The 22,755-nt window shown below is 44.8% G+C and overlaps 1 protein-coding gene across 1 annotated transcript in view; it reads right to left on the reverse strand.

The window, feature by feature from the left end:
- Positions 1–17,746, reverse strand: part of LOC142578247 (cell adhesion molecule Dscam1-like) — a 176,967-nt gene extending 159,221 nt beyond the window's left edge. The window contains exons 1-2 of the mRNA XM_075687647.1: positions 17,740–17,746; positions 13,285–13,695 (exon numbers count right to left, since the gene is read on the reverse strand). Coding sequence (XP_075543762.1) covers positions 13,285–13,695; positions 17,740–17,746 — 418 coding nt within the window. The remainder of the gene's footprint in view (positions 1–13,284; positions 13,696–17,739) is intronic.
- Positions 17,747–22,755: the final 5,009 nt, after the last annotated feature.

A 22,755-nucleotide genomic window follows, 5' to 3' on the forward strand; every position in this document is an offset into this window, starting at 1 on the left:
AAAGGAGGACACAAGAGGCAAACGGCAAACGAAGATGCTGACGCTGCCCAAATAAGGCACAACTAGCCAACCGATCACGCTTTTATGGCCTTGCTGTGTACCGGCGCGAGAGAACAGCATTCAGAGCGCCACATATGCTCGTGCTCCGCTAGACAGTCGCACAACGACACGTAGCTTTGTACAGGAGGTAATCAAGATTTCTAATTTACGCTTGCTGTTGTGCAGGTAAGCAAAGACCACGTCGACCGCAACGAGAAATGAAATATAAGCCTTCCGCCAATTTCCTGGACCGGCGGGATTGTTTTCTCCCGCTTCGTAGCTTCCTTCCGGGTAATCCGAGCGGCTCGTCTTTGTGTCATTATGCTTGTCGCCATCGCGATGGCAACAGCAGCTATATTTACGAATGTGCCTGCGCCTTGGGGATTTCCGAACACCCCATCCAGTTAATCAGGACAGTTCTTTGTGTGGCTAGTAAGAACAAGCAGACAGAAAGCAGCGCGCAGAATTCGACTTGCACGTCTAAAAAAAAATGAAAAGGAAGAGAAGAAGGGCAATTCGGCTGTCCTACTTAGAGCGGAGCTCATAAAGGGGATTGAAATGACCCTATGCAAGCCCCCGAAGGAGCCACAAACAGGTGAAAATGGAACCGCTGGGCCACACGCACTGCTGAGACAGGGAGTCGCCAGGAATGACGTCACTTCGCTGAGGGATGAATAGGACAGGCGCATCTGGTGGCAATGGGTCGGCCAGAGAACAGAAAGGGAAAAACAAAATGGCGGACGAAACCTAATTTGGCTCGCGTCACCGATGATCAGGGTGGCGAGTCGCGTACACGACGCAGAAAACAGGTCGCAGAGGAGGTGCGCGAGAGAAAGAAGGAAGCACGGCGATAAGCCGCTTTTCTCGTCGGCTCCCAAGAGCTGCGGGCACGGAAGAGTGAGCTCGACTGCGGGCAGCTAACTCCGGGTCGCGCCTGCACGTAGCATTCAGCCATTACGTTTCGCCAGCGCCGACTGCCAACCAGATGCCCGAGTCGTTCCCTTCTCTCCCACGCCCCGTTCTCCCAATTCGCGTACGTGACTAACAGAAAGGCGAGTTAGGAAGGGCGCGTTCGCGTGGGTGGGCAAGACGAGCGAGCGAGGGACACGCTGCGCGTCGGCGGCTATCGTGTTTCCAGCCGGCTGTCTTGTACTCGTACTCTCGAGGACAGCTCAACACTACTGACGCAGCTAAGACCTGAGACGGCCGTCGGTCTCGGTGGATTAGGGGCGCGAGTGAGCATTTCTGGCAGTCTGTTTCACGATTACCGGAGGTGCGGAGACATGCAGTGTCGTTTACTGGTCAGGTTGGACGTCTGCGTTAAGGGCGGCAAAGTTTTAGAGATCTGTGTCGTTAAAGCACACGATCAGAAAACGAAAGAAGGCGCAACCGATAAGACACCAATTATGTTATTTCTGACGGTACTGGATCAAAATTTAAGAGCAACAAATGCGGATCTAAATGAAGCGAGGACCAGCACAATCTCTTAATGATTTGCTAATGTCATGGGTAGTTATTAGCTTTATTTTTATTAGCATATTAGCCGATCACAGTCTAGAAACAACTGATTTCTTTTTCTATTATTTCTATCGCCAACGTATTTTCGTTTTTGGCAGAATTATTGCAACGAAAAAAAAAGCACGGGCTTTCGCCTTCACTTCACTTCACTTCACTTTATTTCCTTAAAGACCCCACAAGGGGGTGTTACATAAGGGGTGGGTTGTACAGAGATGTGACAAATGCCACAGGTATTTAACAAGACAGGTATATGGATACACTTTGAATAAAACGTGATGGACAGGTGATTGAAACAATGTCGTGGGGAAGGCCATTCCATTCTGAAGCTGCGCGGCAAAAAAATGATGCAGAAAAAGTAGTGGTGCCAGAACGGGGTCGGGTGACTTGAAGTGGATGGCCCGTGCGGGGGGATGTGCGAGCGGCGGGAGCGATGTAAGGTGGATGGCTGAAAGAACTATGATAAAACTTGTGGTAAAGTGATAGTGTGGCGATCCTGCGGCGAGACGAAAGAGTGGGCAGACCAGAGTCATTCTTAAGGGATGACACACTGATATCATATGAATAAGAAGAATGAATGAAGCGAGCAGCACGATTTTGCACTGCTTCGATAGCGTTAATCAAATAAACTTGGTGAGGGCTCCAGATTGGTGATGCGTATTCAAGTTTGGGTCGAATTAACGATTGGTAAGCCAAAAGTCTTACGTGGTAGGGTGAGTGACGCAGATGACGTTTTAGAAATCCTAATGATCGGTTAGCCGATGAAATGATATTCGTGACATGGGTGCGCCAGGAAAGATCAGGGGTTAATGTTACACCAAGGTATTTATAGGATTCACTTGTTCCAACTGGTATGTTAGCGATTTTATAAGGAAATTGGAGTGGGTTTTTGCGGCGGTGGAAGGAAACTAATTTACATTTGTTAGGATTAAGGGTCATTAGCCAGCGGTTACACCAGTCTAACACTTTATTAAGATCATTTTGTAGGGCTGTTTGGTCAGATATGTTAGTTATTTTGCGGTAGATAACACAGTCGTCAGCGAACATGCGGATGTTACATGATAAATTATTAGGCAAGTCGTTGATATATATTAGAAATAAAAGTGGGCCGAGGACAGATCCCTGCGGCACGCCGGACGTTACAGGGAGCGAGTCAGACTTGACATTGTTAAGGGAAACAAACTGAGAGCGGTTAGTCAGAAATTGGGCGATCCAGTTTAGAACGTCGTGTGGCAGATTTAGTTGAGAGAGCTTCATTAGCAGACGCTTGTGTGGTACTTTATCAAAAGCCTTGGTGAAGTCAAGAAAAATGGCATCTGTTTGTAGGTTAGTGTCGAGGTTAGCATTCAGGTCGTGAAGAAAAAGGGCTAGTTGGGATTCGCATGAGAGGCCTTTTCGAAATCCGTGTTGAGAGGGATTAAAAAAGCTGTTAGAATCAAGGAAATGCATGACCTGAGAGTATATGATATGTTCCATGAGTTTGCAGCACACACTGGTTAGAGATATGGGGCGGTAATTTAACGGACAGTCTCTGTTGCCTGCTTTGTGAACTGGAATGACCTTCCCACACTTCCAGTCGTAAGGGAGAATTCCTGAGGAAAGTGACTGGGAAAACAGTAACAGTAAAAATTCGGCAGATATGTGTTTAGTGTTTTTCAAGAGCTTGGAATTTATTTCGTCCGTACCAGTAGAAGATGACAATTTCATTTTTTCAATTAAGGACAGGATACCAGCGAAACTAATGCTTATGGGTGGCATTTCTGGTAAACTAGCGGAAAACGGTTCTGTTTCAGTAGGGTTAGGTTCATTTGTAAAGACAGACGAAAAGGCTGTATTAAATATATTGGCACTTTCTGAACAACTTGCTTCTTGACCAGATTGATTAGTAAGGATAACGGGAGGGGTGTCATGTGGGTTTAGAATTTGCCAGAAACGTTTGGGTGAATCAGCAAGGATTTTTGATAGCTCAGTGTGAAAGAATGAGTATTTAGCGTTGCGCACTTCTGTTAAGTATGCTTTTTCTGCAATGTTGTATTTGTCCCATGCGCAAACACTGTTTCTAGTCTTGGCGATACGAAAAAGACGTTTCTTCTTGTTTTCAAGCGATTTTAATGATTTAGTAAACCAAGGTTTTTGGCGGGTAGGACGGAAAGTTACCTTAGGGATGAAGTCATCAGCTAATCGGTTCATTTTGTTCTTGAAGAGTGACCAGTTTTCGTTAATAGGTCGTTCCCAAAAACCATCTTGAAACGAGGGAAAAAAGGCATTAAGTTCACTAATGATGGCCCCATAGTTCCCCTTGTCATATAGTCGAATTGTTTTCCTGCAAGCGTGGCGTATTTCGGGGACAAAGGCAAAATTAGCATGAATTACTTTGTGGTCACTTATTTCTTTTAGAAATGTTATAGAAGATAGGCTCCCTGGATCTGTTGTTAAGATTATGTCAAGAATATTGGCGGTATCGGAAGTGACTCGTGTAGGTTGTGATACTAGCTGAGTAAGATTAAAGTTTAGGCAAACGTCAAGAAATTCGTTAGCTTCTTTCGCATTGGGTGCTGACGAGGTTAGGGTCATCCAGTCGATATTCGGAAAGTTAAAGTCTCCAAAGAGAACGACGCGAGCATTAGGGTATTTAGTCGAAAGTTTGGTTAAAATATTATTAAGTTCGCGTGAAAAATCTGGAGTGTGTCTAGGAGGCCTGTAGCAAACTCCCAAGAGCACAGACTGTGGTGCGGAACGACAGATTAACCATAATATTTCAAGGTCGGAGGATATTTTGATAACAGAACACGAAAGCTGTTTGTTTGCAGCAATGAGGACGCCACCGCCACGTGTGCCGAGACGATCCTTTCTAAAAAGATTAAAGTTGGGCAAGTCGGATAAAACTTCGCCATCGGTGACGTCAGAGGTCAACCACGTTTCAGTTAGAATAAGTAAGTTGCTACTGGATGAAGATACAAGGCTTGACACGTGGTGGCGTTTAGAAAGAAAGCTGCGAATGTTTGTGAAAATAATCGAAATAGAGAGATTAGCTTTGTGACCAGAAACGGAACCATTTAATGATTTGGGGCGGGGAGGGGGTTGCTATGATTTTTCTTCGATAGTTTCGGTTGCATTGTCGAATACGTAGCGTTTGGAGCCCATAAATAATGTTTTATATCGTAAAAGAAAAGGACCAGATTTTTCTTTAGCAAAAGCGAGAAGGTGCTTCCGTGCGTTCCGAACGAGAGGCGAGAAATCTTCCCCAATGCTAAAATGTGTATTTTTGAGTTTAGAGCCATTAGCGAGAACAGTTTCCTTGGTTTTAAATGAGGTAAATTTTACTATTATGGGGCGGCACCGGTCTTGCAAGTGGCGACCAAGACGGTGGGCACGCTCGATTTCCTTAGATTCGATGGCTACGTTGAAATGGTCCCTGCAAAACGCCGTGATTAGCTCCTCAGACTGAGCGTTGGTCTCGGATGGCGTTTCGTCCGCTATGCCGTAAAACAACAAGTTGTTTCGTCGGGAGCGGTTTTCCATGTCGTCAAGCCGAGTCTCCAATATCGAGACCTGTCGAGTAGTCTGAGAGGTGGTGGTTGCAACGGTGTCTAATTCCGTTCGGAGCGTTTGAAGCTGGTGGTAGTGAGATTCTAAACTGTCGATTCTTTTGCCTAGTTCGCAAATGGTTTTATCGGTGCTTGAGAGCTGGCTCTTTAGGCTCTGCACGTCTCCAATGAGCTGGGATTGACCAGAAGACAAGCCTTTTAGTTCATTTAGTATTTCATTTAGGGTGGGGGGTCCTGGGTTAGTTTCAATATCTCCGGATAACATAAGTAGCAAAGAACAAACGCTGTTAATACAATCAGACATAATACAAACACAGCACTGAGGGCTCGGTAGCAGAATAAGGCATCTATTGCTAGATTTTTTAGCGAAAAGGCGACACTGGTTACTGACCTGCATGGTGAACAGAAGTGGGTTAAGCCGTGTCGTGGCACAGCTACCGAGTCATGTTGTGATATGCAGGCAAGTTTCATGAACTAAAGGCGCTAAAGGCCACATAACCTAAAAGTATTCCATTTTTATTTTATTCTTAGCTCCTGACATCAGATTTCCGCAACCGCCGACGCAAGCATCGGGCAGTGAAAAGCCGCGTTGATCCCAGTGCAGCACAGGCCGATCAAACGATCTCCTCGTTTACAGGAGGTCATTTTTATTTGATTTCGAAGCGAATAGTATTGCCTACCTTTACAGGTTTTCCTTATCGAATTGACTGACAAGAAGCGAGAAGCGCGAAGAAATGGAGCGAGTATAAATATAGTCGGGTTAGCGCAACGAAAATACACAACCGGGTGAAAGTAGTGATGCGAGCGTCTGGGATCGCTCCGTTTCGCTTTGCGTATAGGTTGCGGTGGCAAATCGCACCGACGTGCAACGGAAGGCCAAGAATGCCACTAAAACGGGTCCTCAGCCAAGAATTGGCAGAGCGATGCCGAATACGTGCAGAAAGAGCGCTACAACGTTATCCAGCCATGCATTTTTTTTTTATTATACGTAAAGACGTCAATTCTCAGCAGCAGCTTCGAGTAGCCAGTGCCAGAGTGATCGGCTGTCAGCTATCGTCATGTCCTTTAGGAACGGGGCAGACCTACGGCTACTGCGAAAAAGAATATCTGTTTTTGTCGGTCAAAATAATCCATCTTTAATGCGTCACGTCGCTTTGTCGTAGCGATTTTTCGCGCTTTTCGACGTTGCGTGACAGACAGACGAAGTAGGAGAAATATTTCGACTAATAGCGGAGGGCTAAATGTGAAAAAAGCATAGAATTCTTTCTGTTTACCTTTCCTGCCTAAACTTGCGTAATTAGTGTGTGCAAGATCGTGGACGGCTAGTGACAGTAATGGAATGGCAATTCATTGAAATAGCCTTACATTGTAGCAACCCGAGGTCCGAAATGCATATTCCCAAGTCAACGAGACAAAAAGGAAATACTGCCATTAGTACCTTTTTTTTTTTGTGTGCTAGGAAATATTTTCCCTGCAACATCTGGCGCCTAATTCCTAAAGCTTCCGGTTTGTGAAGCACGTTCATCATTAGTGGATTGCCATTGCCATTAACATGTCAGCTATCATGATTGGCCGGCACCTGTTCTTACGGAGCGTTCTAACGTACCAACGGTGTTTCGAACGTAGACACAACTTTGAGTGCTTCACTTTCCTGATGAAGCGTTGCCCCTTGTCATGAATGAACCATAAGGAAAAAGAAAATTGATTTGTCCTGGGCTTTGTCTACGGTGTGTTGTGCGCTGTGAACAGAGAAAGGAGCACAGCAACACAAGAGACACCAACTGATCTCTGAGGCCGTGACACATTATCATGGGAACATGACGCGCAGCTAGCTGCGTAAAGAACGTAACCGAAGTTGATATGGCTGTTTAAACTTCTTGTTTATTTGGTCATGTGATGTGCAACTCTTTGCGTGGTTAATAGGTAACTGTATAAAAGTTGTCGGCGCTATCTACATGCGTCAATACGCACCTAAACTGAGTGAAGGAAAAATTCCTACTCTAATAAAGCATTGCTTTACAAAAATTATTGTTCACGTTCAGCTAATTTTCTGTCGAGTTCCTGTAACCCTTCAACAAAGTTTCTTTAGAGAAACTATCGAATCTTCATATATACTTCGTAAGAAAAGTGGCGGCTGAACCAGGGCGATCGCTGAATAGCGACTGCGCGTGCCACGTACGTAAAAAAAAGAGTAGAAAACTTCTACACTAGAAAACATACTAGAAAGAGGTGAGGCATGCAGACAGGACACAAGAGTAGAGAAGTGGGCAACACGAACGCCGACTATCAACTGAAGGGAGCACTGAGGCGAAAAAAGAAAGAAGGCACAAAACTCATCTGCGCAAGCTCAGGAGTGGTATCACCACGTGTCAGTCGGGTACATGTGGTGATACCATTCCTCAGCTTGCGCTGATGAGTTTTGTGTCTTCTTTCTTTTTTTCGCCTCAGTACTCCCTTCAGTTGATAGTCGGCGTTCGTGTTGTCCACTTCTCTACTCTTGTGTCCTGTCTGCACGCCTCACCTCTTTTTTGCATAATGAATCCTTACTAACAAGCTCAGCTTTCTGTCGTTCTAATACTAGAAACTACTGCGAAGAAATTTGAAGAAGTAAGGCATGGACCACGTGCAGAAGCCACCTATACTACACTGCGCATTTAACAAGACTCCGGTTTCCTTGCGCGCCATGGTGTCGAACCAAAACGAGGCTTTCATCTCTGTGCAGTTTTTATCAAAAGCTCCTTAGCCACTTGACAGGTTCGGAACCTGCAATCAGACTATTCACTCAAGTGACTATGAAAACTTAATTTTCCCAGATCCACATGGATAAGGCGACAATTAGACAATTAGTATTTAATAATTAATCAACGTCTCAACTATTATAACTAGATGAAAAGTTTCAATGAGAAAATTGTAGAGCAACATGAAAAACTCCCGATCCAGCTTTCTGTTGCTGAATACGTGCTACACAATAGTGTTTTTCCAACCGTGAAAGAAACCTGCGAATACACGCTAAGTGCCTCGATCGGCCAGTCGCGCGGCAACTTTGCGTGTATTCGCAGACGTCTTTCACGCTAGGAAAAACACTTTTATGTAACATGTATTGAGTAACAGAAAGCTGTACCGGGAGCTTTTCGTGTTGCTGTACAATATTCTAATTGATACTTTTCATCTAATTATAATAATTTAGAAGTTGATTAATTATTTAGACGAATTATGTAAGTGTGTGGAATGCAAAAACTACTCTGAGTATCTCAAGCGACGGCAAACAAGATTACCTTGGTTCGGTATAGCTACGTGGCATTTACATATATTTAAAGTTCGGCTCAAGTTACGTGAAACACCCTGTATATGACTGTTTACCTGCTTTATTATTTCTTCTTTATCTCTCTTTCCCCTGCAACTGCATTTTGCTACCTTAATGGGGCATGATTCGCTCAATCTACCCAAAGTTTGCTCTTCTCTTTATTTTTCTGCATTGGCTCCGTTCTTCGCTTCGTGGGCCCTTCTGTCATTGGGATGTCTTTCATCTTTACTTAGAAACTATTATTATATAAGAGAAACAGCCGAATTTACTTCACGACGATCATTTGTGTGCACGAGCTCGGAAGAGCCACAGCCTTGTTACTTTACAAATAACGTCTCAACCAATATTTCTTCCCGGTTTGTCACTCGAGTTTTCAAACACTTGCGAGTCCTTAGAATGGCTAATCTAAGAGAGAGAGAGAGAGAGAGAGAGAGAGAGAGAGAAAACAAAAAGAAAGAAAACACTGAGAGACACGCGGCTAGCTTTCAATGAGCCTTGCGTTATGTGCTCTGCGTGAAATACGAGAACAGACGAAATGCTTTCAGAGTTTATCAGATTGAATTTCTTGTCAAAGCTGGAGCCACTCGAGTCTTGTCTTCTTCTTATGAGTCTCATCCACGAACCCTTTCAGCCATTATCTCCGCCTGCTCAGTTTCAGAAAGCGGAATTCCCGCTCAAAGAAAGGGAAGCTCAAATTACGTTGGCGAAATGGCAATGGAGTAACGCGGTATAACGGCAGGAATGCGATGCTTTCCAAAGTTCTATTAAGACTTTTTTCAGAGGCCATTATGGCAACCTCATTTGAGGATTTCTGGTTGTTGTTTTTTTTTCGTCCTCTATTTGCCTCTTCTAGTCTCTTTATCGAGAAGGGCTGATCATTCGAGGTTCTTTGGGAGTGAAAACACACATTACCACGTTTTTTTTAGATAAAAATAAACAAAAGAGTTGTTGTCGCCATTTTCTGGCCACAGGTAGCCCTTTTCACTGGCTGATAATACCGAGTTAGAAAAAATATTCTTGCCCCTACTCGACAAATAAAGTTATGTGGCCACAGTTAATTTTCTCAACCTATATAAGACACGTTCAAAAGATTTTTCTATACTTGGAGACATACTTTAAAACGTGTTTATTCTTGTTTTTGTTTCCTGTTTTCTCTTCTGGGGATGCGAGTGTCGACCAATACGCGTCGCGATCCTTTTTGAAGCTGTTTGCCTGTCCTGGAGTCAAGATGCCCTGAGTGCAAAAAAAAAAAAATTGTTCATTTCCGCCCTTTGTCCTGACAGCCCATTTACATTTCTTCAGTATCACGATTAGTAAAATTTCCACCTAACAAGAAAGAAATGGTAGGCACTTAATATAGAGTTATGAGAGTGGTTACCTGCGAGTACAGACGCCAAACACATTGATTCTCTCCAAAGCACGTAGAAGTGCCATGCGGGTGTCGCATTGCATCTTTTAAGCTGCGTCTATTTTCGCAGTAGTGGTGCCATCGGATTAGGATAACCGAGGTTATGAAGCAGATACCTGATGGTTGCTAAAGTTTATCTTTATGAAGCGGCCGGTGAAGACGTAGGTGGGCACTGCGTTCGTGCAAGAATGGGAGGTGTTTTTACTGAGCTCATGCTAGATGCAGGAAATGTATGGTCAACTGACTGTCATGGTGCAATGGCTCCATCCCTGAATCGAAGGTAAGGGAACCTTCCAGTATAGAAATGTCTGCGGAACAATGTATTGTTGTGGTTCAGTTTAGGCATCGGCAATGTTAGAACCTGTCCAGTGGAAACCCTAGAAATTAGAATAAATACACTTAGGTCAATAACTGGACGACACTTCGTCTTGTCGGGATGATAACTTCAAATTACAAGAGAATAAAATATAACTGCGGCCAAACAAAATAAAAGCTGCCACCAAACAGGAAAAAAAATATTATTATGTACTACAAATAAAGGGTAAAAGTGTTTTTTTTTGCAGTACAGCGTTTATGATCATATTTAGACACCACGGGCAACAACGTGCAATGGTGGAGCGGGTAGAACGTATATAGCCTCGCACGGATCGTGCAAGAAATTGTTTCCTGATGTGGGGGTACGTCTTGGTAAGAGGTGTGCAAATCTTGAAAACTCGCTCTTATTGAATACTTTCTTTTCTTTATTCAGTGAACATTCGTATTTCTATTTTATTGTTCACCAAGCGGACACACCAACGTCCAAATTTACTGACTGCACAGCTTATGCCAGGAAAACGTGTTTTGTGTTTTTGCTGAATATCTCTTAACAGTAGTATCGTGCTATTTACCCAATGGGACACTCTTTGATTATACGCTAATATTCTGCCGGCTTCTTGGACAACTAAACTGCTTTACAGCCTACAAAAAATAACAAAAAGAATAATTTTATGCGTTTAGTGTTCATTATTTAAGCAGACCAAGTGCATATCGGCGAATGAGCAGTTCAGTTGTTCAGTAGTGTCGCAGTTTGATGTACCCCAAGGTTTTTCTCGCGTTATTGCCGCTCCAGCTAAGAATTGAGCAACATCTTAAGAAATCTCTACAAGTATGCTTCTCAAGTTCGGTATGATGGCTTATCGACTCACTTTCGTGCAGCTGAAAAAAAACATATAGCTGGAGAGATTCGCACATTTTTTTAATGCAATTTATTCTCAGAAGATCAGATAAGCCGGACGTCTCTCCGTTGCCTTAAATTTACTGAAGAAAACACGTCGTTAAAGAGAGTCAGACTCACATTTTTCCTTTTTGTTTTTCAGCACGAAGCACCGGCGCATGAAATCGCGGCCCGCTTTCACATCTGATCGTTTATTTGCTGATATGTTTATATAACTGAATCAAGATAATAAATCGTCGTGTCACTGCTGTTGTACGGGTGGCTAGAGCTTTGTCAAGCTGCACAGATGCAGCTTTTTTCTCTGGCCCCCTATTTTCGCAGTAACAATGTATTGTCTGCGGCGAAAATAAAACTTGATTGATTGATTGATTGATTGATTGATTGATTGATTGATTGATTGATTGATTGATTGATTGATTGATTGATTGATTGATTGATTGATTGATTGATTGATTGATTGATCTGGCTCTCTTCCTGTGCAGTAACACTAGTCACACGAATTGGCAATTCTAAACAAAAATGTAACAGACAGATACGTCATTGAGAGAGAGGAATAAGAAGGAGCACGATTTTCTGTTAGCTACAACTATACGAAAATAAATCGAACAATAAAGCCAGATAAATCACACGGGGAAATAAATTTTTATGTTTTATCAGAAACGTAGAAATGGCAATGAAAATCCAAATCAAAAGGGGCCAAAAGATGACCTGCCGCAAGTGGGAGCCGAACCGAGTTATTTTTCACATTAAACGAGTGCTGCGCTGCACCAGTTAGGATAACGCGGTTGGCCACGCTCCCGTCCACATTGTTATGTATTCTTGTAGACGTGCATGATTACTCGTAGGAGCCTTAGCGAGCACTCCCTCTTCGCCGTACGTCATTGCCATTCATACCATACTTTGAGCCCATCTATAAGGAGTCACTTTTTACGGCAGCCAATTGACGCTGGTGGTTAACTAGCAGCCAGGTGAAGCACCGTACTGCTTCCCTCACCAGCAGTGACATGTGTATCACCGCGTGCGAACAGCAAGTGAATTCAGCTCTTTTTTTTTCCTTGTAGAAGTTTCGCGTAGCGCAGATGATGGCGGACCACGCTAAAGTCGCGATAAGCTCTCGAATTACTCCTATCGTTGACTGCCAGTACGGACCGCAAAACGAAACCTCTCTCCGTAAAAGTAACCAGTAGTATAACAGTTGAATCTGGAAGCCCATTCTACGACCCTCCCCCTCCCCCCCCCCCCCCGCCGTATTACTTTCACGCAATCTCAACTTTCTAATGTGTATACAGAGATTTGGAATAGCATTTCCAGCCATGCGTAATTGGATTACGTACTTAAACGAATAACGATCTCCTCGCTGCCCATGTTCCCCACGTTCATACAAAGTTCTAGATCTCGTGTACGCAAATGGCTTTGCGTACACAAAAGGTACCTTTGTCAGTCTCGCTAGCGTTCTTTTGAACAGAATGCGGAAATTTCGTGTACCTTTATCTGCGTTATTTTGTAGGCCAGTGATTTGGGTCCCCTAACTTTGCATATGAAAATAACAACCTTCATATTGGGATTCTTTTTTTTTTTACGTGGGGCATTTGGTGAGTTTAACGTATATATATATACGTAGTTAAACGCACGCTAAGAAATAACATTGTCGAACATAGCGCCCAACCACGCCTCTACTTCAGCGTGAATTCTTGTCATGGCTACGCTCTCGCTCTCGTTGATCGCCAGTAACCGCTGAATTGAGATTTCGTTTTCTATAAACTGATATGAAACATTACTTATGAGCGCATGGCGTGTCCCATTTCTGCGATCATTCGGCGATTCTGGCGTCCGTAGGCCTAACTAGTCCCGTCAGCTCAGAAACGACAGGAAGGTTGCTAATGGATTGTCTCCGCTTGGATACGTTTGGCACGAGGCAGCCGACAGTGCCCTGTCTTCTAACGTCTTCCTTACGTTCGCGCTTCCGTACGTTAAACTAAAGGCCTTGAATCGTCACGCACCGTAACGTCCCGCAAAGGTGTTTGCATATAACGTACGTGAGGCGTCAAACGCTATACTAAAACTGCCTGATCTCTAATTGCGCTATCCTTCGGCACGTCTTCTCAACGCTGCCTACTCTGGTAGAATCACCTTGTGCTTGTAAGAACATATACCATTGCCTTTCGTAAAGAGCTACGGACGCACACGAATAGCAAAGACCGATTCGGCCGCACAGCTCACCAACCGACTCGGCGCGAGCCCCAAAGTTTCCACTCACCAGCGGTGACGTGGACCTGCGGGCTGACCACCGTGCCGATGGCGTTGCTGGCCGAACACCGGTAGCGGGCCTCGTGCACGTCCCGGCGGAACTGGTCGGCGCGGAAGGGCAGGAACACCAGGGAGCCGTCGCCTTGGCGCACGTGCCTCAGCCGGGGCACGTCGGCCGCCTCGTCTCCGTCCTCGGTGAGCCAGCGAATCGTCGGCGCCGGCTGCCCCGTGGCCGAGCACGGCAGGCTGCCGCCGGACGAGTTCGAGTAGAGCAGCCGCGACGGCAGCTCGCTCGTGAGCTGCGGGCCCTGCACGTTGCCGCCTCCTCCGTTACTGCTAATGCTGCCGAAGCCAACGCCGTGCGTCGACGTGGCCTTGGCGAAGTAGATTCCTTGACGGGGGTACAGCGTGTGTAGGAGCGCTGCGTATGGGAGAGAGAGAGGGAGAAAAGAGAAATGTCATAAATGACGACTGTTACTAGTTGCTCAACTGAAGTGCCTTTGTTTTTCTTTTTCTCTCCTTTACGTTTCTATTTTCTTCCTTTTTCTTTTCCCTTTCCCCCCTTGAAATCGGGGCACAAACTAAGCCAAAAAGGCCCTGCAGCTTTACTTAGGCGACTCAGCTAGGAGTTATAGACACTCTTTGACCCATCTAATATTTGGGCTTGATTTCTTTCTGTTTATTATTAATTTTAATATATTTCATTAAACCTGATAATGTTAGTAGTAGTAGTAGTCGTAGTAGTAGTAGTTGTTTCGTAAAATTTTCTGTGTGTCTGTTATGGTTCGCTCTTTGGAAACCGCTATTGATGTTGCTTACACAAAGGAACCAATTTGGGGATGACGAGGAAATAAAGAGAGAAGGCAGGGATGTTAACTAGAAATTCGTCTGAACTAAAAACCACTTAAGAAAGCTTGCTTGAGCGGTTATATATATAGACCGTTTCATCGGGCGAGGAGGATAGGGCGCGCGGAGAGCCTTTCCTCATCTCTGGCTTGGGCAATCCGGCGCGGCGCGGCGCTGCTTGAAAGTATTGCTGTCGCGTGCAGCGGAACGATTTCGAGGTGTTTTAGATCTTACTTTGTTAACTTTACGCCATGTTCGTTTAATACGAGGTCGTCAGGGAAGCCTTTCGGCGCATAGGTAACTGCAGTAGTCGGAAATATCTCTTGGGGGCGCAAAAATGTGACGCGCTTTATAGCCGCGGTGTGCGCACATGATTAGCAGTCGCGGTGTGTGCATGTGTTGTGAACTAATTTGCTACTTTAGTCTTTAGATTTGTCCTGTTGCTCTTCCTTTCCTCTTTCCTCCCTTCCTTCCTATCTTCCATTTCTGTGTTGCTGTCACCTCCCTTCAGAAGAGTAGGCAGGCGTTGTGCCCCTTCCGGTGGCAGTTGCCAGCCTGCTCCTCGCCTTCCCTTTCCTGTTAACTGTATATATGTGTATATGTGTTCAAAACAAATAATAATAATATTTTGCTTATATCGGTTTTAATGCAACAAAGAAAACCGGTGTCTCTGTATTAGCAGCATGAAATGGTAAATCTGCTCACTATCTGATCGCTTGGCGTACGGAGTAAAACATGAACCATAAGAGCGCATGCTCGTGCACGGCCAACCTAAGGCAACCCCGAAACATCTAAGCGGCAGGCGTTATCAAATATTTGTGATGCACCGGCATCTTTCTCGCGCATTTCAAGTCTAGTAGGCTTCAAATTACCATATGTCTACGCTAGCCTTCCTGCATGAGGCCAAACACAGCGATCACTGCGGTTGGTGAACTAGCACGATACATATGTAAGCTGTGCGCTTCGGCATTGCCTTTTTGGCCTGTATGCAGCCATAATATATGAGAGGGATCGCACAGAAAGAATGCGATGCCTATTTCTGAGGACAAAATTTTAGTAATACGTGTGAGTGCGTCGTAGAGAACGGAACGAACACAACTGAAAAAAAAAAAACATTCGGTTATCATCCTCTTTTTTAGAAAAAGCAAGAGAAAACGGGCTAACGCCGCAATACTACCTCGCATAGTCACGCCGCACAACGTTTATAAATATATAACCCTGATGCCGTATGCTTGGACTGTGCGGTAACAGAACAAATATATATGTAATCCAGTACCTACCACGGCTTAGGACGCTCGCGCAGTTCGTAAAGAGTCCCTTGGCTGGACAAGCATAATTCAGACTGTAAGGTATGCTACTATTGCTTGCCAAAACTATTTTATTCAGGGGCGGGAACCTCATCCATCGAACCAAGTCGTCGCGCAATTTAACCTGCAGAGAACAGTTTGAACACTTGTCAAAGCATAACATCACAGCTCCTATCGTAGCAGAACGGTACCCACGCTGTTACGATCGTCGCGTGTGTTTCATGGCTCCTAAACCGCAGCTTAAAAATAGAGGATAATACTGCAATAAGGTCACATTAGGGATTGGAACATTCAGAAATACACAATTGATCTCCGAGGCTGATTGTAGGCTCAAATATGCGTGCCCACATCGCGCTGCGTGTTCCGTCCACCTCAACGCCAGCAGAAATTCCGGCTATGACGTATTAAACCAATTCAGCGCGTCTCACAGAACCGTTTACCACGTAGAAGACGCACGTCATACTAAACAGACCGCACGACCGCGAAAACAAACGCCAGAACCTACCGCTGAGCGTATACCTGCCGTGCAAGAGACCGCTTTCACCCAAGCCAGTATGGCGCTGCTCATAGGCGGCGCCACTGCGTTCACACTATGGCGGCGCCTACGAAAAAACGGTCTATAGATATATATATATATATATATATATATAACCGCTCATGCAACACTGCTGACAACGACTGCGGCACTACGATGCCACGACAACAGTGGAAGTTAGAATGATGAAGTTGCAACGACCCCGACGACATCATGAAGGCGGCGATATGACAGTGGATGGACGATGATTGCATAACAATGTATAAAGGACAATTCTGGCATGACATCAGTATGAGAAAAATTAGATGACAAGAAGTGTACGTCCAAGATGACGTGGCGACTACTGTATCGCGAAATCTGTATGACGACGATTGTGTGATGACGGTGACTCGACATGAGTGAGATGACGAAGATGGAATGACGGTGACGGAACGACCCCAACGGCATTACCACGATGGTTTCACAACGAATGCCTGACGAGTGGGTGACGATAATGGCTTGCCAATGACGGGATGAGGACAGTCGAACAACAAAACTGGAACGACAATGTAACAACCACGACGTGATCGGTCACCATAGAAGGCGTGACGACGTTGGCTAGATCATGATGGCATCGATAGATAGATAGATAGATAGATAGATAGATAGATAGATAGATAGATAGATAGATAGATAGATAGATAGATAGATAGATAGATAGATAGATAGATAGATAGATAGATAGATAGATAGATAGATAGATAGATAGATAGATAGATAGATAGATAGATAGATAGATAGATAGATAGATAGATAGATAGATAGATAGATAGATAGATAGATAGATAGATAGATAGATAGATAGATAGTAGCCGGCAAATGAAAGAACTTCTGACCAACAAACTTTGGGAGTTCAGCTCCACATCTCGCGCCTTCTCCACTAAAATTGTGATTTCGTGAAGTTTTCGTGACATAGTCAGGTGCCAGCAGCAGATGTCTCTTCGTTTCTAACAAAGGCTCTTGTTCAACGACGACAGCAAAGTTTACAGGAACTTCCGTGCATCCGTTTGAGAGTTTTTGACACTTCCTACAGAACGCACTTGTTAGGAAACTCACATCCAACAGCCGGAAGCCAACACGCAGGGACTTGCATTTTTAGTTTGTTTTGCTTTACTCCAACCCACTTCCAACTGCTTGTTGCTTCCTGTTTCGGTTCGTGGGGTGTCATGAGGCTAAGTTCACCTGCAATTTCATTTATCACTGAACCGACCGGACAAGTTGACAAATATATTTGTTTCTGTGAAGCCACACGAGAAAATTGAAAACATCCGGTGCGCACTTTTCCGACACCTGCAAATGAGTGTATAGTGCTTTTTTTATAGATTTTCCAGCGCTCGCAATTGCTCTGAACCTTGGCAAGTCCATTCCAGTTTAGTTTGATCGATAGGGTAGAATTTAATTGCTCTACGTTTAAAAAAAGACCTAGGCGGTCGTAAAAGAGCGTGAATTTTACCTCCACAACAAGAGGAGATTTATACGTCGTTTCACCTAAGTCCACGCTTAAATATAAGCGCGTTTATGAGCAGGCCTAGCTTTCCGCCTTTATTTCAAGTTTGTCCTGTTTCTTTGCCGGCGGCCTAACTAATCCACTTGAGATTTCGTTGAGGCAGGCTAAAGAAGGAAAGCGGATAAGGCAACATGGATGCCTTTTCATTATTGAACTTTCACGTGGCCAAAGAGGAGCACTCGCGCGAGAGCTAGGATGAAAATCTGCGACAACCCCGTGAAAGGCACTAACCAGCCATCGCGCGTGCGTTTGTTTGTTTGTTCCTGTTCTTTTTTCTTTTTTTTTTGCACTGAATAGCGCCATTGGATTCATCCACTATGGGAACTTCACTGTAGGCAATGAGATACTTTTATATGCGCTTATTGAAAGGTAATAATGTAATTTGTTGTAGCGTAGACACAACGGCGCACGCGTAGAAATGCACCGCAGTGGGCATGGAGCTATGCGGCACAGATCGAGCACAAATCTTCGATTCCCGGCGGTGAGGGCAGCTTTTCACCGAGGGCGAAATGAAAAAGGAAAAAAAAAACGCTCGCGTAATTAGACGTGAATGCATGATAGTAGGTGCAGGTGGTCGAAATTAGCACAACACCATCCACTAAGACATCTCTCATAGCTGCAGACGTACGTTCGGACGATAAACTCGATGAATCGATCAAATCAATCAAGGACATAGAATTAAGGCACATGAGACAACACAATGAGTTCCCAAAAGATGTTGGACGTAAGCACTCTGTGTTGCCTTATACATTGTACTACGTCCGTACCGTTGTCCTAGAGCTTAGGCAAATTAGTTGTAGCCTTACCATATGAAAATCAGTTTTTCGCATATGTATGCCAATCTGAGCAGCTCATACATCAAGCGCTGCGAAGCTGAATAATCCCGTTTTCACACGCTATCTCGAATGCACTAAGGGTCTGTTTGCTGGCTGTTCTTGGTGATGATTCGTATCCGAAACCCAGGTTATACGGCCGCTTCGGGTCTCCGACGCAGGTTGCTTTGCTGCTCCACACCGTCCGATTTCACACCAGCAGCTGTACAAACTCTCAGCGGACACCTAACGTGGAGACCGTAGGACGTGACGGGAGAAACAAAAGTTACAAATTACTGGTTAAAAAATGAAACGCTCACGAAAGTGTTCGTCCATTCGAGTGACGTATGTGCAAGGTAACTTTTATTTCATATTCACTGGTAACTGTGTTTCAAAGCTAAATATTTTGGGAGTACGACACAGTTCGCATTGCCGTCTGTCCAGTAATTGATATTCGATTCTGAGTATACCGCTCGAAGAAGCTTCAAGAACTCTCCTTTTTCGCTGTAAAGAGAGAGAAGAGTTTAACAATACGGGGGAAATGCAGTGAAGTCGGCCTGAGGTACATATCTCTAGCCAGCTACTTTGCGCTGGTGAAAGTAACGCTCAATACTTAAAGTAACGGTCAATACTTGGAGCACAAATAGTGTGGTTTTAATTTTTTCATACTTTCTATTACTTCTAACCACTTTTAATCATTTTATAGCATCAGTGCTTGTATTCCGCAGCTCTGACATGTGTCACCCATAGTTGGCATCGCAGTGCATTTTAAGGCAACACCGCATTCACTAGAGGCGCTTTTGTACCGCTTTGAAGCATCGAACTCGTGGCTCAGTGGTAACGTCTCCGTCACACACTCCGGAGACCCTGGTTCGATTCCCACCCAGCCCATCTTGGAAGTTGCTTTTTATTAATGAAGTGCCTGCCGTGATTTATCGCTCACGGCCAACGCCGTGGACGCCGACGCCGACACCGACGACACCGGCTTTTCTGCGACACGAGCTCCTTAACGCTATCGCGTTAAAAAGAGAAACAGGTAACTGAACAGGCGTTCCAATCTCAAGCGTTCACACAGGCCGGTCGATCTCAACAAGCACGACGTTCAGCTCTATGCGACGCTAAGTCGCGTTGATGTTCCGAAATTCTTCCGTCAGAGGCTGTTCGTCCAACAGGTGTAGCCGGAGCCAGCCGTTTCCAATCTGCACGCCCGATATCCCGGTGAGCGCTGCGCTTATAATCATGAATTATTGGTAGTAATCTCGCCGCATTCAACCCGCGTCTACGTTGTGATAGCACCACAGAACAGTGGTATTTTGTTTTAGTCTACTTGGCTGTCTTTACGAGTTATAGCCGGTCTTTACCAAATTATTCTGAATACTGAGTGGAACAATCTGAACCATTCAATTCGCATGGTCAACGCCATTCACCAGAGTACGTCCTTCCTTTGCCTCGTTTTCCTATTTTGCCGCTCTCGTCCACAATCATAATTCGCTCTGCACCATGTCAAGTAAGCCTAACGATCTGGCCTAGATCAAGTAGGCTCGCTATTAGTTTTCAAAAGCGTGACCCGACAAACTTTTCCATTAGAGTTTCCCGAAATGGAGCTTAGCTTACATTAGATTTATTCACGTTGACCTCATTTTCTCTTCCATCTTTTTGTAGTTCCGTGAACACAGCTCACTTGAGGCCTACAGCAACAAAAGCAAGTATGCGGCTGTCTAGACATGTTAATAAACAACAATGTGTAAACAAACACTGCCATTAACCGGTCTTTATATCGCTAACAAACGGCCACTGCTTTGGCACCTGCGAGAAAGCACTAAAGGTTACAATGAGATCCAGACGCTGTGTGTAAAATTGTACAGTTCAAGACATCGCGACGTAATCAAAATTACAAAAAAAATTATGGTGTTCCAAAAGCGATGCCTGCACGATAAGGTATTTCTGATTTTACTTGGGCTGAAATACATAGTATCAGCATGCGCAGTGCGCTATGCTAAAAAAAAAATTCGGCAGGCTGCACGCATTGTGAGAATCAATGTTATCCGAGGAATTTTCCAGCTATCTGGGTATCCAGCAACCTTCGGAGATCTCCAAAGCGTTAACAGCTGTACAAGCATGTCTGTGTAATGCGAACAGTTGTGTAAGTGCCGACATCAGTAAGGTGACAACGGCGACGACGCTAGTGCGACGGCGACAGACGATAGCATTATCATAGGTTTATCTTGTGATAGGTTATGTTAATCAAACTATGTGGCAACCTTCCGATTATGCCATGGGTTGATCCCACAGGTGGTACAATGGCGCATAGTGTCTCAAAGCGCAATCTGCCACCACACGAGGACTAGTGAAAGTGGGCTGATACTGAAGGCGGAGGTGTAGTATCACAGTGTCTGAAAGTGCTAGAGATCAAGCAAATTGGCAGGCTGTCAATGTTATAAGAATTGTTGCTACGCGGCGTGACACACGTTCAAGCCAAGGGTAAAGTGCAGAATTATTCGCATGTTCAATTTGCGCGTCTGTGGCCTCACAGAAATTGGAGAGCGGGCCCATGTTCTCGCTATTTTAAGCAAATTAAAAGCACTGCTATGTTATTCACGCGCCAAACGTCACAAACTTGCAGTTTATGCTGGCACGAGCGAGGCATAAGTAGGTCTCACAGAGCCACTACGGGCTTCTTGGGGAGAAACATATACCGGAACAAACATGGGCCACAGGATGAGGCACGCATCTGCTGCAGCCAGAGTCCAGAAATGACTCAGCACATTGTAATGGAATGCCAAGGTTAAGCCAAGACCTGGTAAGACTCATTAGGAAAGTAGGAAAAGTAAGCGGTAGGCGGGAGAAGGCAATTCAAGAGGATGAGCAAAATGAGAACAAGGTAAAAGCAGGAGCCAACGTTTATACAAGTGGAGTTGTCTTTTTCAATGCGACATACACTTTCCCCGGTACAGTACACTATCTAAACTGTTCTGAGGAAAGCATATGTCTACCTTACCGAGGAAAGCATATGTCGCTTTGAAGAAGGCAAGTCCACTTGTCGAAACGTTGGCTCATGTTTTTACCTCGTTCTCGTTTTGCTCACCATAGAGAACGCGCACGTTCCAGAAGCGCTGGTAGTCAAAGCGGATGGCAACATTAACTTGAGAAAAATCCATAATAAGTACGCTTGAGGTGGTGAAAAAGAAAGCAGGATGAATTCTAGAGAACCGGATTCGTTACAAGAACAGCCAACTGTACAATATAGAAACACAAGTTTTAGGAAGAAAGGAAACACCAGGAACGGATATGGCAAAATGTTAAGCTGAGATAGACGTAGTAAAGCGTTATTAGCACTAGCAGGCTAGGTTATAATTTGTCGCTGCCCCTTTCAAATGTCATACCAATAAAATTCATGATCGTCGTCGTCGTCATCATGAGCATACGTACAATATACGTTTGTAACCTAATGGGTAGGACATTGAGCTTTCATGGTGTGGGAGCGTGTTCAAATCCCACTATCGAATTCGAATCGCAGCCACCGTTTATTACGATATTCCGTCGCTACGTAGAATGGTTAAACGTTTTGTGGCCCTTAAAAAGACCAATGTATGCCGCAGACGACCGTGACTATTGAAGTTCACAGTGGTGTTCTCGTGCTCTAATTTATTCTTTCTATTTAAGGATGAAATGCTTTTAGCTTCCGTTGTCGGCGACCTTCAAGTGACCTTGAACCAAAAGCCAGAGCCGTTATCCGGGCACTAAAACGAGAACATCCGTGCAAGTTGCAAAAACAAAACGAGATCATCCGGGCAACCAGTCAGAACATTAAAAAATGCGGTTTTTGACCCCAACACTTTGTACAAGAACGCATTACATACGCTAGTTACTGCCCAAACAAGTTCCAAAGATATTACTTCTGGATTCTTCCTAATGGCGGTTCACAATATCACTCAATCTGTAATTTCTAGTACGCTGAAGTTTTATTTGTCATTTCTAATAGCGACGTTCAATAAGATGATACAGGGCACCATACACTTCATTTTCATCTTTTGGCAGTCAGAGATGAACGCCAGTGGTCCGTGAGTTTCATGGCGCGTTTTTTACGTCGCCTCGAGAGATGGCGCCACGCTGCGTGGCGCCTCCTTCGGGCGCTTCTGCCCGGCGCGGTAGCTTAGCGGCGATGGTGCTGCCCGGCTGTGGCGGCCGCATTTTGGTGGAGGCGAAATGCAAAAACCCCCGCATCCCGTGCATTTGGGGTCTGTTAAAGATCCCCTGTTGGTCAAAATTAATCCAGACTTTCTCGCTACGGTGTGCCTCTGGAATTACGTACCAAAACCAAATCGTGGTTTTGGTACGTAATTCATTCTTCCTTTAGCTGGGCAGTGCGCTCTGTTTCCTGGCGTCTTTCGCTGCCTGTTGTGCGGCCTTCAGCCGTTTTTCTAGCTGGGTAGCG

Source organism: Dermacentor variabilis, chromosome 4 (assembly GCF_050947875.1).
Source record: "Dermacentor variabilis isolate Ectoservices chromosome 4, ASM5094787v1, whole genome shotgun sequence".
NCBI lineage: Eukaryota > Metazoa > Arthropoda > Arachnida > Ixodida > Ixodidae > Dermacentor > Dermacentor variabilis.